This window comes from Rhinopithecus bieti, unplaced genomic scaffold (genome assembly GCF_001698545.2).
Source record: "Rhinopithecus bieti isolate Rb0 unplaced genomic scaffold, ASM169854v2 scaffold_5025, whole genome shotgun sequence".
Classification (NCBI taxonomy): Eukaryota; Metazoa; Chordata; class Mammalia; order Primates; family Cercopithecidae; genus Rhinopithecus; species Rhinopithecus bieti.
Window position 1 is genome coordinate 370,499 of NW_016804637.1, and position 19,049 is coordinate 389,547.

At 53.5% G+C, this 19,049-nt stretch overlaps 1 protein-coding gene across 5 annotated transcripts in view; it reads left to right on the forward strand.

Annotated features, from left to right (window-relative positions):
* Window positions 1–6: 6 nt before the first annotated feature.
* Window positions 7–19,049, forward strand: part of DOCK6 (dedicator of cytokinesis 6) — a 63,427-nt gene continuing 44,384 nt past the window's right edge. For all 5 annotated transcript variants that reach the window (XM_017869472.1, XM_017869475.1, XM_017869473.1 and 2 more), the window contains exons 1-13: window positions 7–56; window positions 7,409–7,496; window positions 8,174–8,349; window positions 8,578–8,646; window positions 8,880–9,009; window positions 10,040–10,252; window positions 12,721–12,806; window positions 15,062–15,128; window positions 15,228–15,377; window positions 17,291–17,371; window positions 17,466–17,619; window positions 17,807–17,934; window positions 18,040–18,133. In XM_017869472.1, the coding sequence (XP_017724961.1) occupies window positions 13–56; window positions 7,409–7,496; window positions 8,174–8,349; window positions 8,578–8,646; window positions 8,880–9,009; window positions 10,040–10,252; window positions 12,721–12,806; window positions 15,062–15,128; window positions 15,228–15,377; window positions 17,291–17,371; window positions 17,466–17,619; window positions 17,807–17,934; window positions 18,040–18,133 (1,480 nt within the window). In that variant the 5' untranslated portion in view covers window positions 7–12. The remainder of the gene's footprint in view (window positions 57–7,408; window positions 7,497–8,173; window positions 8,350–8,577; window positions 8,647–8,879; window positions 9,010–10,039; window positions 10,253–12,720; window positions 12,807–15,061; window positions 15,129–15,227; window positions 15,378–17,290; window positions 17,372–17,465; window positions 17,620–17,806; window positions 17,935–18,039; window positions 18,134–19,049) is intronic.

Consider the following 19,049-nt stretch of genomic DNA (forward strand, 5'->3'; position numbering starts at 1 on the left):
GACGCGGGGACCATGGCTGCCGCCGAGCGCCGCGCCTTCGCGCACAAGATCAACAGGTAGCGTGGCCGCGGGGCCCCTCCCACCTCCCCCACGTGGCCCGGCCCCGCCCCGGGGCGGTGTGACCCTCCCCGCCGGGGCGCCCCCAATTCAACCCCTTTCCGCCTCGGCCCGCGTCCCGCCCGCTTCCTCCGGCAGGGGCTGGGAGCGGGAGTAGGCGGGGAGGCCCGCGGGGTCCCGGGGGTCCCAGATGGGAGTTGCGTCGGGGCTGGGAGCGCGATGGCGGCTGCAGTTCTGCCTCCGTGACGCGCGGGGGTGTGTCCGGAGGGCTTCGCGGAGGAGGTGGCGCGGGGATGCGGGTGCTGGGCGCCCCCTGAACTCCCTGCGCGCCCCGTCCGCCTCTCTTGGCCCCTCACTGTCCCCGCGCCCTCGGAGATCGGGGTGGGGCGGACTTTCTGTTCCCTCCTCAGTGCCTGGTTTGGGGCAGGGAGGCTCCAGGCTCAGAGATTTGGGGACAGAGATGGGCTCCTTGGTGGCGTTTGAAACCCCTCGAGGAGTTTCCCGTGCCCTTCCCCCTCCAGGGTCCGGTGCCCAGCTGTCGGGGGGGAAAGGGGACAGCTGTGGGCGCTCCCCCACCTTCTGCTTCAGGCTCTCCCAGCACGGGCTGGACCGCACTGGGGATGGATGGGTGATTGAATGGAGGGAGTGGGGGCTGGGGACAGAACCAGCTGGTGGGCAGACGGGGGAGGGGACAGGCCCCAGGCGCTGAGGGATCCATTTCCGTGGCCACTGGGGATTGTGAGAGTCCCAGCCTGGGAGGGGGATATCAGACTCTCTGGGGCTGAAAAGCCTCGCCCCCAGTTGGCGGGGCGGGTCTTTGCGACAAGGGTGCGTTCAGAAACTAAGGTATCCTCTCCGCTGGGGACCTGTCCTGTCTGCCCCCAGGTGAAAGAGCTGCCCTGTGGGTTGGGCCCTGGTCTTCTGGAGATAAAAGATCCCCCTCTTGGGATATAGTAGCAGAGAGAGACCAGAAGCCTGATCAAGTAGATTACCTGTCAGTGACAAGTGCTGTGGGGACAAGAAGACAGGGAAGGGGATGGGTGGGTGGGGGCTGCTTGAGATGCAGGAGGTGGGTCAGGAAGGCCTGGATGAGCAGGTGCCTTTGAGTAAAAACCTCAAGGAAATGAGGGAGGGATCCACACCTGTTTGTGGGGGAAGAGTGGGAAGGGTTTGTGCAAAGGCCCTGAGGCAGGAACAGAGAGCTGGAGGGGGACAGTAGTAGTAGAATGTACAGGGTCTTGTGGGCTGTGCAAGGGACTTTGACTTTTGACCCCAAGTGAGGTGGGAGCCATGGGGAGTTCTCAGCAGAGGAGGGAAGAGACCTGGTGGCTGAGGCATAATGGCTGGGCAATTTTTATGTTCTATCATTATCTTTGTCTGTAAATTGGCATTCTGTCTTAGACCTTTGGCGTCTTTGAGGATGCAAATATTATGGCTGTCTGTTTCTTTTTCTTTTCCTTTTCTTTTCTTTTCTTTTTTTTTTTTTTTTTTTGAGACAGAGTCTTGCTCTGTCACCCAGGCTGGAGTGCAGTGGCACAATCTCAGCTCACTGCAAACTCTGCCTCCCGGGTTCAAGTGATTCTTGTGTCTCAGCTTCGTAAGTAGCTAGGATTACAGGCGCCTGCCACTACACCCAGCTAATTTTTGAATTTTTAGTAGAGAGGTTGTTTCACCATGTTGGCCAGGCTGGTCACAAACTCCTGACCTCAGGTGATCTGCCCACCTCCCAAAGTGCTGGGATTACAGGTGTGAGCCACTGCGCCCAGGCTTTTTTTTTTTTTTTTTTAATACAGGCTGTCATCCAGGCTGGAGTGCAGTGATGATACCTTGGCTCACTGCAACCTCAACCTCCCAGGCTCAAGTGATCCTCCTGCCTCAGCCTCCCAAGCAACTGGGACTACAGGTGTATGCCGCAACACTCGGCTTTTTAACCTTTTGTAGAAATGGGATCTCAATATCTTGCCCAGGCTGGCCTCAAACTCCTGGGCTCAAGTGATGCTCCTGCCTCAGCCTCCCAAATGCTGGGATTACAGGCATGAGCCATTGCGCCCAGCCTGCTGTCTGTTTCTTTGCATTTTGGTCTGTATGTCCAAAATTTGGTCTGTATGTCCAAAATAGCTGGGCGTGGTGGTGGGTGCCTGTAATCCCAGCTACTCGGGAGGCTGAGGCAGGAGAATCGCTTGAATCTGGGATGTGGAGGTTGCAGTGAGCTGAGATCGTGCTACTGCACTCCAGCTTGGACAACAGAGACTCCATCTCAAGAAAAGAAAAAAAATAAATAAAAAGAGAGGGAGAGAGAAAGAAAAGTGGAAATTTCAAAGAATAATTAGAAAGGAAAGGGCAGGGAAATGGCCACTTGGTCAATTTCCTATGGGGACCATCTCCACCTTCCTGGCTCCCTCCCCCATGCCAGCAGCCCTACCTGATCTGGACTGTTTTAGGTTGTCATATAAACTAAATCATGGGATGTTGCATCCACATGCCCAACTTTGTTCACTCAGCATCATGTCAGGAAGGCTCAACTGGGCCATTGCCTGCAATACTTTTTCATTGCTGAGTAGTATTCCCCTGCCTCAGGCATTTATTTCCCCATCTTTGGTCAGTGAACATGTGAGTTTCACTTTGGAGCTGTCATGATCAGAGGTGTCAACATTCTTGGCCATGTGTTTCCTTCTGAGTATCTACACCTTGGAGTGGAATTGCTGGATTGGCATATTTTCAACCTTGCTTAATAATCACAGATGATTTTTTCTGTGTGTATGTGTGTGTGTGTGTGTGTGTGTGTGTATACATTTGTGTTTATTAGAAATGGGGTCTCGCTATGTTGCCCAAGCTGGTCTTGAACTCCTGGCCTCATGTGATCCTCCCATCTCAGCCTCCCAAAATGCTGGGAATGTAGACATGAACCACCACACCTGGCTTATAGATGGATTTTTTTTTTTTTTTTTTTTAGACAGAATCTCATTCTGTTGCCTAGGCTAGAGTACAGTGGAGCAATCTTGGCTCACTGCAACCTCTACCTCCTGGGTTCAAGTGATTCTTTTGCCTTAGCCTCTCGAGTAGCTAGGATTACCAGCATGTGCCACCATGCCTCGCTAATTTTTGTATTTTTAGTAGAGACGGGATTTCACCATGTTGGCCAGGCTGGTCTCGAACTCCTTACCTCAGATGATCTGCCCGCCTCGGCCTCCCAAAGTGCTGGGATTACAGGCATAAGCCACGGTGCCCACCTTTTTTTTTTGTAAGAGACAGTGTCTCTGTAGCCCAGGCTGGAATGCACTGGTGCAATCTCTGCAGCCTCAAACTCCTGAGCTCAAGCGATCCTCCCGCCTTGGCCTCCCAAAGCACTAGGATTACAAGTGCGAGCCACCATGCCTGACTCTCATGGTTGTCATCTATATCTCACCTTGGTGTAAAAACAGGGTCAGAGGCCGGGCACAGTGGTTCACACCTGTAATCCCAGCACTTTGGGAGACTGAGGCAGGAAGATCATGGGAAGTCAGGAGTTTGAGACCAGCCTAGGCAACATAGTGAGACCCCATTTCTACAAAAAAAAAAAAAAAAAAAATTTAATTAGCCAAGCATGGTGGTATGCACCGGTTGTCCCAGCTATTCAGGAGGCTGAGGCTGGAGGATTGCTTGAACACAGGAGGTTGAGGCTGCAGTGAGCCGTGATTGCACCACTGCACTCCAGCCTGGGCGACAGTAAGACCTGTCTCAAAAACACACACACACAAAAAAAACAAAAACAGGCTGGACACAGTGGCTCACGCCTATAATTCCAGGACTTTGGGAGGCTGAGGCGGGTGGATCACCAGAGGTCAGGAGTTCGAGACCAGCCTGGCCAAGATGGTGAAACCCCATCTCTACTAAAAATACAAAAAATTAGCCAGACATGGTGGCAAGCGCCCCTAATCCCAGCTACTCAGGAGGCTGAGGCAGGAGAATCGCTTGAACCCAGGAGGTGGAGCCGAGATCACGCCACTGCACTTCAGCCTGGACAATAAGAGCAAAACTCTGTCTCAGATAAATAAATAAATTTAAAAAAATAAAAACAAAAACAAGACAGGGTTGGGAATTCCAGCTGCCTAGGATTGTCTTTGAGGACTACCTGGTGGCAGCAAGCCCTAATTGACCACTTACTTTGTGCAAAGCCTTACACTCAGAACAGCTCGAGAAGGTGGGCAGTGGCCGGAGCCCTGAGGCTGAGAGATTGATGGTCACTCATCCATGCTCAACGGCTTCGTGCAGAGTCCTGTGATGCAGTCAGCTGGCTCTGTGGCCGTGGTGGTGCAGGCCCGGCGTTTTCCCACTGCAGGGGCCTCTCTCCAAGGCCAAGGGGAAAATGAAGCTGGAGGCCCAGCCGTCCTTCCTCCCCTCTCCCTCCTCTGGAGCAGCAGCTGCAGAACAGCTGGGACCAGGGTACAGCTCTGTCCCCTGTCTCAGCATCTTTTGTAAATTATCCCCCAGCCCCTGTATGCCCAGGGTTCTGGAGGCAGCAGCCCGACTTCGGGAATTTCAAGACAAAAGCCCTAATTTTTCACATCCTTTGAATGCCCCACAAGTGCCTTTCTCAACCCCCCAGTCAGTAGAAGCAAGAATCCAAGACTGTTAAGAATAAAAATGGATTGAATATGGGGATGGAGGAGGGCAACCGGGGTCTCAAACTAGAGACCTCCACGTTGTATGAAGGTCATGATCAAGTTTTGGTTTTGACCCATATGATTTTTTTTTTCCTTTTTTGGGGCAGAGCCTCACTCCGTTGCCCAGGCTGGAATGTAGTGGTGCAATCTTGGCTCACTGCAACCTCCACCTCCTGGATTCGAGTGATTCTTATGCCTCAGCCACCCAAGTAGCTGGGATTACAGGTGCGTGCCACCACATCCAGCTAACTTTTGTATTTTTAGTAGAGATGGGGTTTCACCATGTTGGCCAGGCTGATCTCAAATGACTAACCTCAAGTGATCCACCCACCTCGGCCTCCCAAAGAGCTGGGATTACAGGCGTGAGCCACCACACCCGGTTAAATTTTTTGTTTTGTTTTGAGACAGGGTCTTGCTCTGTCATTCAGGCTGGAGTCCAGTGGCACAACAATCATAGCTCACTGCAGCCTCTACCTCCCAGGCTCAAGTGATCCTCCTGCCTCAGCCTCCTGAGTAGCTAATTTTTAAATTTTTTGTAGAAATGGGGTCTCCCTACAACTTTGTCCCCACCTGGGGAGGCTTGTTGATAACCCAGCTCTTTGGTGAGCGCTAGGTCTGTGAGTGGCTGAGAGATACGTGTATTTACTTTTTTTTTTTTTTTTTTTTTTTTGAGATGGAGTCTCACTCTGTCACCCAGGCTGGAGTACAGTGGCGCGATCTCGGCTCACTGCAAGCTCCGCCTCCCAGGTTCACGCCATTCTCCTGCCTCAGCCTCCCGAGTAGCTGGGACTACAGGCGCCCGCCACCACGCCCGGTTAGTTTTTTGTATTTTTTAGTAGAGACAGGGTTTCACTGTGTTAGCCAGGATGGTCTCGATCTCCCGACCTCGTGATCCGCCCGTCTTGGCCTCCCAAAGTGCTGGGATTACAGGCTTGAGCCACCGCGCCCAGCCACGTGTATTTACTTTTTGTTGTTCAGGGTTCAGTTTACTCAGTGGCATGCCCAGGCTGGTCTTGAACTCCTGGCCTCAAGTGATCCTCCTGCTTCAGCCTCCCAGAGAATTTGGGATTAGCAGTGTGAGCCACTGTGCCTGGCTGAGCACAACTTTTTATTATAAAAATTTACTGGCCAGGTGCGGCGACTCATGCCTGTAATCCCAGCACTTTGGGAGGCCAAGATGGGCATATCATGAGGTCAGGAGATCGAGACCATCCTGGCTAACATGATGGAACCCCATCTCTACTAAAAATACAAAACATTAGCCGGGCCTGGTGGTGGGTGCCTGTAATCCCAGCTACTCAGGAGGCTGAGGCAGGAGAATGGCGTGAACCCGGAAGGCGGAGCTTGCGGTGAGCCAAGATTGTGCCACTGCACTCCAGCCTGGGCGACAGAGCGAGACTCCGTCTCAAAAAAAAAAAAAAAAAAAAATGGAGTGAGTGCCTAGTATGTGCAAGGCCCTCTTTGGGGGACACACAGCCCTAGCTCCTGCCTTCACAGAGACCCCAGGGAACGGGAGTCTCCACACTCAAAGCATGAAGCTCAGTCTCAGGTCCTTTGCACCTGCTATGCCCCCTGCCAGGCACCCTCTACCCCCGGGTAACTGCATGGCTCTCTCTCGTCCCCTCCTGAGCTCAGCCAGAGGAATTGAAGGCCTGAGCCATCCCTGTGCCCATTGGTTCTGCTCCACATTCCTGCAGAGTCCCCTCTACTGCCAGTCTTGCCCCTTTACCCCCATCCTCCTTGATTTTTTTTTTTATTTTTGAGACAAAGTCTTGCTCTGTCGCCCAGGTTGGGGTACAGTGGCGCAATCTCGGCTCACTGCAACCTGCGCCTCCCGGGTTCAAGCGATTATCCTGCCTCAGCCTCCCGAGTATTAGCTGGGACTATAGGCTTCCAGCTAATTTTGTATTTTAGTAGAGAGGGGTTTCCCCTGTTGGCCAGGCCCGTCTTGAACTTCTGACCTCAGGCGATCCGCCCGCCTCAGCCTCTCAAAGTGCTGGGATTACAGGTGTGAACCACCACACCCGGCCGTCCTCCCTGATTTTGAAGGCCTGCTCAGATCCAGGTGGCCCAGGAAGGCCCCAGGGCCCACCTTGGTGGCACGTGGTTACTTAAAAGGCCTCCCAGTTCTGGGCCCCCCAGGCCAGGTTGACCTCTGACACAATGGCCTCATCTCAGGATCTCTGTGACTTCAGGCCAGGCCCCAGGCTCCGCTCTCCCCAGCAGCCCTGTGAAGTCAGGGCATCAGCTGCAGATGGGTAAACTGAGGCTCAGAGATGGAAATGACTTATCCAGGCCCCAAAGCAAGGATGGGAAGGGATGTATGTTCTGGATGGGGTCCCGGGGCAGAGCTGGGTGTATTGGGGAACAGCAGGGTGGACAGAGGTCCCCCAGATGAGGGAGCAGAGGCCAGGGACCCGTGGGCCTCCCTCCAGACCTGGAAGGCCACAGCTGGGAGGGGAAGGAGAGTCCGTGATGGCTTTAAACCCCACTGATGGCAGCATTCCCCTCTCCTGATCTGTGCTTGATGGGGACGAGGTTGGGGGAACTGGGGAGCTGGGGCCTCTGAAAGCCTCAGCACTCCTGGTTCTCTTGGCCCTTGGCCTATTTATTCCATTCCACAATTTGAATTTTCCTCATAGCAGGAATCTGTCGGCCCCACTTCCTGAGTTTTCCTGTCCCCAATGGCCCCCTCCCTGTCTTTCCAGGACGGTGGCCGCAGAGGTGCGGAAGCAGGTGTCCCGCGAACGCAGTGGCTCCCCCAGCTCCAGCAGGCGCTGCAGCAGCTCCCTGGGGGTAAGTATTTGGGGATCCACCCCAGCCCCCTGCCTTCTCTCAGACAGAGGTAGCGGCTTCCTTGGCCTAGGTTCCATCCCACCCCCTCCCTCCTGTGGCCTGTCCTGTGGGGAAACCGAGAGACACCCAGCAGTGTCAGGGGAGGGAGTCCCTGTCCTGGTCCTAGTGCTGTCGCCAATTCCTGTGGCCACTCTCCCTGCAGCTGCTTGTCACCCTGTGGGTTGTCGGGGGGAGTGGCTCCCCGCTGATGTCCCCCACCTCCAGCCACCTGGACCACCCAGATGGGGATGGAGGAGGGAAGTTGGGGAGGGGAGTGGCTTTCGCCTGAGAGGGGTGGGGCCATGTTGCCCAGAGGGTTGGGAGGGGATTTAGGAATTGTGTCTTGCCTGGCCTCTGTCAACATTTCTTTCCTTCCACTGTTAGTTTCTGCCCTTCCAGGGATGGGGTGTGATTTCCTTCCTGAGCCCCTGGAGGGAGGGGCAGGGCAGGGAATGCTGAGGTGGGGGTGGAGAGTCTGAGGTCACCATCCTCTGTGGCTCCTCCGTAGCTCCAACACCCTCCATGGCTCCCACGGCCCTCCTATTTGAGTTTGAAGCCAGCACGCACCCACCCCTGCCTCATGCCTCCACTCTCAGCCTCCAGGGCAGTGCGATCACAGCCACTTTGCTCCAATCCAGGTCCCGCTGACGGAAGTTGTCGAGCCCCTAGACTTTGAGGATGTACTTCTGAGCCGGCCACCAGACGCTGAGCCCGGGCCCCTCAGGGACCTGGTCGAATTCCCAGCTGATGACTTGGAGCTGCTGCTGCAGCCCCGGGAATGCCGGACCACAGAGCCCGGGATCCCTAAGGATGAGTGGGTAGCCCCACACCCTCTCTGCCTGTGATTCCACTCTGTCTCTGCCGTCCACATCAACCGCCCGAGTTCAGCACCTGGCTGGGCCGTGACCTTGCAAGCCATGCTTTTTCTCTGAGCCTCCGTCTCCCCTTGTCTGGAATAGGCAGGACAGTGCTAACCTTACAGGCTAGCAGAAGGATCTGCAGAGACCCTGCCTCTGTTTACCCTGATCTTCTTTTGCTGCAGAAAACTGGATGCTCAGGTGAGGGCCGCGGTGGAGATGTATATCGAGGACTGGGTCATCGTCCACAGAAGGTGAGTCTGACTTGAGGGCAGCTCAGGGGGTTTGGAACCCAAAAGGGCTGAGCTGATGTCTGCAGCCAGTCCTACTGCATATCTGCCCATTGTCCCTGCAAGAGCAGGCAAACTTGTCAGGTGGAGCACGAGGAGGGTGGCTTTGTAGGTGCCGAGTAGGTGTGTCGGAACACACTGGGGAGCCCCTGGGGGGCCTCAGCCCTCCCTACCTGCCCAGCCCTGTTTCCTGCTAGGTATCAGTACCTGAGTGCAGCATACAGCCCCATCACCACGGAGACACAGCGAGAGCGACAGAAGGGCCTCCCCCGCCAGGTCTTTGAGCAGGATGCTTCTGGAGACGAGAGGTCCGGCCCTGAGGACTCGGTGAGGAATTCCCTGGCTGGGGTCACTGAAGGGGTATGTGTGGAGGCTCCAGTCTCAGGTTTTGGTCACATGTGACAGGAAATGACCCAAACAGTCTTGAGCTCAAAAGGAATTGCATCAGTCCCCATGAGTAAAAAGTTAGGGGTCATAATTATAAACATTTATTGAGTGCTTAGGGTATACTAAAGGCTTTATATGTGTCCTCTCCTTTCATCCTAGGAGTCAGGGCAGCCATTACATCCAGGTAAGGAAACTGAGGCACAGCGAGGTTCTTAGAGGCCTTGAGCCTATATTTTGTCAGTCAACATTTACTGGGCACTTACTGTATACCAACCGTAATTATTCCAAAGATTATTGTTGTTTTCATTATTATTATTATTTTAATTAAGTAAGTATTTTGAGATGGAGTCTCACTCTGTCACACAGGCTGGAGTACAGTAGCACGATCTCAGCTTATTGCAACCTCCACCTCCCAGGTTCAAGCGATCCTCCCACCTCAGCCTCCCGGGTTGCTGGGATTACAGGCATGGGCCACCATGCCAGCTAATTTTGTTATTATGTTTAGATGTACATAGGGAAACAGGCCCTTAGAGTTGGGGGTCAGAGACCCAGTGTCACAGAGCTGAGCTGAGATTTGATCCAGTGCAGGAAGGTCAGGAAGAACTCTCTGCTTCCCTGGCAACAGTGAACAAAGTCCCAGGGAAGGCTCTCATTGGCCCAGCCCAGGTCCTTGGAGCCAGTCCCTAGGGTGTGTGGATGTGTTCTGACTGGCCAGATAAGAATCACCTGAAGCCCCAAATGTGGGATAAGGAGTAGCCTCCCCCACCAATGGTAAAAATTGGGAGGCTCTCCAGACAGAAGTTTCTGGAAAGAGGGTAGGCAAAACCCCCAGATGATCCTTAGAGTGATGACCCTCAGCCCCTGACCCTCAATTTCCCCATCTCTAGAATGAGTTTGAGGACACTCTCACCAGAGTGTGGTGAGGGTGTATACAGCTGGCACTCAGTGCTTGTGCATTGTCCACTGGCAGAATGACTCCCAGCGTGGCTCAGGCTCCCCGGAAGACACCCCTCGAAGCAGTGGTGCCTCTAGCATCTTTGACCTGAGGAACCTGGCAGCTGACTCACTGCTGCCCTCGCTGCTAGAGCGGGTGGCCCCAGAAGATGTGGACCGGCGCAATGAAAGCCTCCGACGGCAGCACCGGCCCCCGGCCCTGCTTACCCTCTACCCGGCGCCTGACGAGGTGGGTGCCCCTTCCCAGATATCAGCCAACCAGCATTTACTGGGTGCCTATTGTATACTTCATGTTTATTCAATAGCTTTTATAGATGGACACCTACTATATACCTTGATAGTTAGCTAACCAGCATTTAGTGGACACCTACTGTATATCCTATGTTTATTAAATAGCTTCTATATGTGAACACCTACTATATACCCTTATATTTATCCAACCAGCATGTATTGGGTGCCTACTGTATACCCTATGCTTATTCAGTAGCTTCTAGGCCAGGCATGGTGGCTCAGGCCTGTAATCCCAGCACTTTGGGAGGCCAAGGTGGGCAGATCACTTGAGGCCAGGAGTTCAAGACCAGTCAACATGGCGAAACCCCGTCTCTACTAAAAATACAAAAGTTAGCCAGGCATGGTGGCAGGTGCCTGTAATCCCAGCTACTCAGGAGGCTGAGGCATGAGAATCGCCAGAACCCGGGAGGCAAAGACTGCAGTGAGCCGAGATCACCGTCACTGCACTCCAGCCTGGACAACAGAGCAAAACTCTGTCTCAAAAAAAATAAAAACAAAAACAAAAAAAGTAGCTTCTGGCTGGGCGTGGTGGCTCACACCTGTAATGCCAGCACTTTGGGAGGCTGAGGCGGGTGGATCACCTGAGGTCAGGAGTTCAAGACCAGCCTGACCAACATGGTGAAACCTCATCTCTACTAAAAATACAAAAATTAACCGGGCATGGTAGTGGGCGCCTGTAATCCCAGCTACTCTGGAGGCTGAGGCAGGAGAATCACTTGAACCTGGGAGGCAGAGGTTGCAGTGAGCCAAGATCTTACCACTGCATTCCAGCCTGGGCAACAGAGCGAGACTCAAAAAAAAAAAAAGATAGCTTCTGTATATGGACACCTACTATATACCTTTATAGTTAGCTAACCAGCATTTAGTGGGCACCTACTGTATCTCCTATGTTTATTCAATAGCTTTTATATGTAGACACCTACTATATACTCCTATATTTATCCAACCATCAACACCATAGGAAAGGTAAAAAAATATATAAAATAAATTTTTTTTTTTTTTTTTTGAGATGAGTCTCACTCTGTCGCCAGGCTGGAGTGCAATGGCACGATCTCAGCTCACTGCAACATCCACCTCCTGGATTCAAGCGATTCTTCTGCTTCAGCCTCCTGAGTAGCTGGGACTACAGGCATGTGCCACCATGCCCGGCTAATTTTTGTATTTTTGGTAGAGATGGGGTTTCAACATGTTGGCCAGGCTGGTCTCAAACTCCTGACCTTGTGATCCACCCGCCTCAGCCTCCCAGAGTACTGGGATTACAGGCGTGAGCCACTGCACCTGGCCAGAAAATAAATTTTTAAAAATTATTTATCCAACAAGCATGTATTGGGTACCAACTGTATATCCCTATATTTATTCAATACATGAATGCCTACTGTATAGTTCTCTATTTAATCAACCAATATTTATTGAACACCTACCACATATGCCTATTTTTATCCAACCAACATTTATTTGGTACCTAGTATATACTCCTGTTTGTATTTAGCCATTTATTGAGTGCTTACTATATACACCCATATTTATTCAATCAGTACTTATTGGGTGCCTTATTGGGTATATATCCCTATTTCTCCAATCAGCATTTATTGGGTGCTTTCTGTGTATGCTTATGTTCATCCAACCAACTTTTAGTAGGTACCTATTGTATACCTCTATAATAATTTGACTAACATGTTTGGGTACCCACTGTATTGTTGGCATTGGGGATATAGCCATGAATAGAGAGACCCAGTCCCTGCCTTCAGAGTTCACTGGTGGAGGAGAGACCTCTCTACTAGGAACTTATAACCCAGACAGAGCAGTGCCATGATGAGGTGCTGGTAATTGTCCCTCACACGGTCCTCAGTGTCCCAGCCACCATGGCTCCTTACACCAGGACATTGTGGGCACCTGAAGAGGTGCCTGCCCAGGCCTCAGGGATCAGGGAGGACTTCCTGGAGGAAGGGTTGGTAAGCTGCAATCCCAGCTACTCCAGAGGCTGAGGCAGGAGAATCACATGAACCTGGAAGGCAGAGGTTGCAGTGAGCCAAGATCACACCACTGCACTCCAGCATGGGCAACAGAGTGAGGCTCCATCTCAAAAAAAAAAAAACCTTCTATACATGGACACCTACTATATACCTCTATATAGCAGAAGTATATATGAACAGTGAGCAGACATTAGCCAGACAAGGAGGAGTGGGAGAAGACGGGCATTCCAGGCAGGGGAACGGCATGTGTAAAGGCTCAGAGGCAGGGACGGAAAGACGGTTAGTCAGGCTCGGGTAGAGCTGGTCTGAAGCTGGGCATTCCAGACCCTTCCTGGAGGATGTCCTAGCTGCTCCCCCGCAGCTCCTGCCCCCGACCCTTCCTGGAGGATGTCCTAGCTGCTCCCCCGCAGCTCCTGCCCCCGACTCTTGGCAGGACGAAGCCGTGGAACGCTGTAGCCGCCCAGAGCCACCCCGCGAGCACTTTGGACAGAGGATCTTGGTCAAGTGTCTGTCACTTAAGTGAGTGTACCGATGTGTCCCTCTTCTTAAATGCGTGAAATGACTGCATGGGTTCCGGTGGGGTACACACTACATGAGCAGTGCCATTACCGTGTGCGGCCCTGTCACCTATGTGGCCACCTATGGGCTTTTATGGGGGAAGTAAGACTTCCTTTTTCGTTATCCCAAGTCGCCAATTCTTAAGTGCCAGTTGTATGCCAGGATCAGTTCTCAGCCTTTCATGTATATGAACCCATCTAATCTTCACCACAACCTCATGAAGTGGGCAAAGGTGGGGAAACTGAGGCACAGAGTGGTAACATCATGGTGCCAAAACCATACAACTTGTGAGGCTGGAGTCTGGCGCTTGCCAGCCCTGCTGCGGGGATCCAGGGTTTGGCTGGGAGGCTTTGGGGCGGGTGCTAGTGACCCTGGGCCTGGCTCTCAGCCCCCTCCACACCAGCCCCCAGGGAGCAGCAGAAGTGCGTGGGAACAGAGTTGAACAGGATGTGGACTTGGACCTGAGCCTGGCCCTGCCTCTCCCCACCCCGAGTTCCTGCCTGGATCAGGGCAGGAAAGGGAGGCTCTATTCTGGCCTGAGGCCTGGTTGGGCCTCCTGCCCTGAACACAAGGATTGGGAACTGGCTCTGTGAGCTCATCCAGTCATTCAACAAACACTTATTGGCCGGGCGCAGTGGCTCCCACCTGTAATCCTAATACTTTGGGAAGCGAGGCGGGCGGATCACCTGAGCCCAGGAGTTTGAGACTAGCCTGGCCAACATGGCAAAACACCATCTCTACTAAAAAAAAAACAAAACAGATGTGGTGGCAGGCACCTGTAATCCCTGCTACTCAGGAGGCTGAGGCAGGAGAATCACTTGAGCCGGAGGGTGGAAGCTGCAGTGAGCTGAGATTATGCCATTGCGCTCCAGCCTCAAAAAACAAACAAAAAAACCATTTATGAAGTCCCTACTGTATACAGGACACATAACCATGTAATGACCACACAGAGCCGGGATAAGTGACACTGAAAATGCCTAGAGTCCTGGAGGAGGCTCCTGACCCAGCTTGAGGGGTAGGAGCGTGTATCTGGGACAGCTTCCCTTGCAGAGGGACGTGTACATGGAGACTCAGTGAGGAAGAGGAGCTGGCTGAATAGAGAGGATGGAAGGGATGTAACGGGGAGTGCTCAGTGTTTCAGTTTGGACTTGCGTGGTGAGCGGAGGCCAGCAAGGTGGACTAAGACAGGGAAGGACTTATGGTGGTCATTCAGGTGAGCGAGATGGGAACTCCGTGCAGCGTGACAGTGGTGGCAGATGACACCCTAGAAAGGAGAGACGGGGAAGCCCAGAAGTTGAGAATTTCAAGATGTGGGGATTGTTGAGCCCCAAAATGCCCCCATGCCAACGGAAAAAGGGCTGTGGTTGCAGGGAGGAGGAACTCTGTGTGAGTTACTTACTGAGGGTGTAGGAAGGGGGAAAAAAATTTTCAGTGACGGCCGGGCACGGTGGCTCACGCCTGTAATCCCAGCACTTTGGGAGTCCAAGATGGGCGGATCACGAGGTCAGGAGATCGAGACAAGCCTGGCCAGCACAATGAAACCCCGTCTCTACTAAAAACACAAAAAATTGGCTGGGCGCAGTGGCTCACACCTATAATCCCAGCACTTTGGGAGGCCGAGGTGGACGGATCATGAGGTCAGGAGATCGAGACCACAGTGAAACCCCGTCTCTACTAAAAACACAACAAATTAGCCGGGCGCAGTGGTGGGCACCTGTAGTCCCAGCTACTCGGGAGGCTGAGGCAGGAGAATGGCGTGAACCCAGGAGGCAGAGCTTGCAGTGAGCTGAGATCACACCACTGCCCTCCAGCCTGGGTGACACAGCAATACTCCATCTCAAAAAAGAAAAAACAAAAAGAAAATTAGCCAGGCGTGGTGGCACGTGCCTGTAGTCCCAGCTACTTAGGAGGCTGAAGCAAGAGAATTGCTTAAACCCAAGAGGCAGAGGTTGCAGTGAGCCAAGATCGCACCACTGCACTCCAGCCTGGGCAAAAGAGCAAGACTCTGTCTCAAAAAAAACAAAAACAAAAAAACTTTAGCACCTCAGTTTCCCCTTTTGCAAAATGAGATGTACCTTTTCTGCAAGCCCTTAAGTGTCGGTTCCATGTGGCCCAGTGGGAGTCAGATGCCCCCCACCTTGGGCCCCAAGAGGGAGTGGGGTGTGTGGACGGCGGGAAGTATTCAGGAGAGCCCCCTCCCTCCCATTTACTTGTAGGTTTGAGATTGAAATTGAGCCCATCTTTGGAATCTTGGCTCTGTATGACGTGCGGGAGAAAAAGAAGGTAGGAGCCCCTTTTTTCTCTTTCCTCCTCTTCCTCCTCCTTGTTGGGGGGCTGTGGGCTTCCCAGAGGTAGTGGCCCAGCTGCCTCTGGTGTCCCCAGATCTCAGAGAACTTCTACTTCGACCTGAACTCGGACTCCATAAAGGGGCTGCTTCGGGCTCATGGCACCCACCCTGCCATCTCCACCTTGGCCCGCTCTGCCATCTTCTCCGTGACCTACCCGTCACCTGACATCTTCCTGGTCATCAAGGTGCCTGCTGGGGCTGGGCAAGGGGGTGGTAATACCGAATATCTGTCACTGGTTCAGTCCCTGCCTTCACAGAATGAGACAGATACATCACCAAGAAGGGTAATCAGGGCTGTTGCCGGGGTCACACAGGCCGGGAGGAGGTCCCTGACCCAACTCAGGTGGGGAGAAATCACCGAGGGCTTCCAGGGAGAGGCGACAGTTGAGCTGAGAACCATAAGTGGGCAGCCTGGGAAGAAAAACCATCCCTGGGCACATGTGACAGGCTGGGGTCCTCGGAGGCAGGTGAGATGCTGTTGGGAAGTTTGTGGACAGATGAAAGACCTAGTTGGCACCCTTATTTGAGATTTTCTCTTTCTTGGAGTGAGGACAAGTTTCTTTTCTCAAAATCTTCAATTAGGTTGCAATGATGAAATGAATCCAGTGTCCACAGGCAGGTGCTGCTACGGTCACGCTTCACAGGGATCCCACCTTCAGTCCACACCACAGGCCCCAAGGTGGAGGGGTGCGATGGCTCCCATTTTCCAGATGGGGAAACTGAGGCACAGAGTAGCTAGGGTCCCACTGCCCAGGGTCTCACACCCCCTGAGTGGTCAGGATTGGAGTCTAGGCCTCATGGTTCAGAGCCATGCCCAGAGTGGCCTTTGTTTACACTAACAAATAAAAATGTAGGGAAGACCAGGCATGGTGACTCATGACTGTAGTCCTAGCACTTTGAGAGGCTGAGATGGGAGGATCGGTTTAGCCCAGGAGATCGAGACTAACCTGGCCAACATGGTGAAACCCATTCTCTACTAAAAATACAAAAATTAGCTGGCGTAGTAGCAGGTGCCTGTAATCCCAGCTACTCTGGAGGCCGAGGCAGGAGAATTGCTTGAACCTGGGAGGCAGAGGTTGCAGTGAGCCGAGATTGCACCATTGCACTCCAGTCTGGGTGATAGAATGAGACTCCATTTCAAAAAAAAAAAAAAAAAAAAGCCAGGTGTGGTGGGTCATGCCTGTAATCCCAGCTACTTAGGAGGCTGAGGCAGGAGAAATCGCTTGAACTCAGAAAAGGCAGAATTTGCAGTGAGCTGAGATCCCACCACGAAGTTCAGCCTGGGCAATCAGGGGAGACTCTGTCTTTAAAAAAAAAAAAAAAAAAAAAAGAAAAGAAAAAAAGGTCAGGCACGGGTGGCTCACGCCCTGTAATCCCAGCCTTTGGGAGGCCAAGGCGGTGAGATCACGAGGTTCAGGAGATCAGACCATCCTGGCAAACATGGGTAAAACCCCCTTTCTACTCAAATAATACAAAGAAAATTAGGCGGGTGTAGTGGCACGGGCTGCCTGTAGCCGTTACTCGGAGGTGTGAGGCAGGAGAATGCCATGAACCCGGCGGGGGGCGGGGGGGGGGGAGCCGGAGCTTGCAGTGAGCGGACATCACGCCACTGCACTCCAGCCTGGGCAGCAAAGCAAGACTCTGTCTCAAAAAAAAAAAAAATTTGCATGGCAAGCCAGGGACGTGATGGCTCATGCCTGTTATCCCAGCACTTTGGGAGGCAGAGGCGGGGGCATCACTTGAGCCCAGGAGTTTGAGACCAGCCTGGGCAACATAGTGAGACCCCTGTCTCTGTATAATACATACATACATACATAAATGTAAATAAATAAGTAAATGTAGGGAAAATATCACCAGCTAAAGGTGGGCTTGGAGTTTGGGGGTGGATCTGAAGAATGGGAGGGAGTAGCCACCAGGCAGGTCAAGCACTAATCCTTGATCCCAAGGACAGTGGGAGCCATGGGAGATGTTGGAGCAAAAGCCTTCATATGATAGGAGTGTCTGAGGGCCCATGAGGGGTCCAGGAGGCTGGGGAGTCAGTAGGAGGGAACAGAGCGTTCGGGTGGCGCCTCACTGGATTCATTCATCTGCCCCGCAGTTGGAGAAGGTGCTTCAGCAAGGGGACATCAGTGAGTGCTGTGAGCCTTACATGGTGATGAAAGAAGTAGACACAGCCAAGGTAAGTGTGTGGGGGCTGAACCAGGGGCAGGCCAGATTCCTGACTCAGCAGGGCTAGAATGCTGAGCTGGCAGGGGACGGGGGTCTCCCCATAGAACAAAGAGAAGCTAGAGAAGCTGCGCCTGGCGGCTGAGCAGTTCTGCACCCGCCTGGGCCGCTACCGCATGCCCTTTGCCTGGACGGCCGTGCACTTGGCCAACATCGTGAGCAGCGCTGGGCAGCTGGACCGGGACTCTGACTCGGAGGGCGGTGAGGAGGCGGGGCTAACAGCCCTGGGGCGGGAATCGGGGCGGGGCTAGAGGGTGGTGCTGACAGGTCTGGGGCGGGGCTACGGAGCGAGGGGGGGGGTGCGCCCTCTGCTGGCCGAACGGTGCCTCCCCTGAGTCTCCTTGTTTCATCTTGGTCCCCGTTTTGTCATTGTCACTCCCTCCTCTAGAACGCCGGCCAGCTTGGACAGACCGCCGCCGTCGGGGGCCCCAGGACCGGACGAGTAGTGGGGACGAAGCCTGCAGCTTCTCTGGCTTCCGCCCAGCCACGCTAACGGTCACAAACTTCTTTAAGCAGGTGTCCTACCCCGGGGCCAGGGACTCCCCCGCTCCCCGCTGGCTGCATCGGCCCTGGGGACCCCTAGCCCCCTGGCCCAGGCTGACGGGAGCGGGTCCTATGTAGGAGGCTGAGCGACTTAGTGACGAGGACCTCTTCAAATTCCTGGCTGACATGAGGCGCCCGTCGTCCCTGCTGCGGCGACTACGTCCTGTGACTGGTGCGTGGCACACCCCGTACACAAGAAGTATCACTCTCACTCAGTCACTCAACAAACCTACACAGAGAGTACCTACTGTGCCAGGGGCATCAGAGACCCAACCATGACCTTGATGGACAAATCCCTGACCTCGGGGGCTGACTGTGCCTTCTAATGAGGACCATAGACAAGAAGCAGAATTAATAAGATCGATATAGCGTCAATGGGTAGATAATGGCAGCGGGGCAGGCAGGGGTCCTGGGGGCAGAGTTGATCAAATATAGGGGTAAGGCCGGGGTGCAGTGGCTCAAGCCTGTAACCCCAATGCTTTGGGAGGCTGAGGCAGGAGGAAGATGATTTGAGCCCAGGAGCTCAAGACCAACCTGGGGGCCAGGTGCAGTGGCTCATACCTGTAATCCCAGCACTTTGGGAGGCCGAGGCGGGCAGATCACTTGAGGTCAGGAGTTTGAGACCAGCCTGGCCAACATGGTGAAACTCCGTCTCTACTAAAAATACAAAAATTCACCTGGTGTGGTGGCTCACACCTGTAATCCCAGCTATCTGGGAGGCTGAGGCAGGAGAATCACTTGAACTGGGGAGGCAGAGGTTGTAGTGAGCCAAGATCGCGCCACTGCACTCCAGCCTGGGCGACAGAGCCTGACTCCACTTAAAAAAACAAAAACAGGGCCGGGCGCGGTGGCTCAAGCCTGTAATCCCAGCACTTTGGGAGGCCGAGACGGGCGGATCACAAGGTCAGGAGATCGAGACCATCCTGGCGAACACGGTGAAACCCCGTCTCTACTAAAAAAAAATACAAAAAAATAGTCGGGCGAGTTGGCTGGCGCCTGTAGTCCCAGCTATTCGGGAGGCTGAGGCAGGAGAATGACGTAAACCCGGGAGGCGGAGCTTGCAGTGAGCTGAGATCCGGCCACTGCAC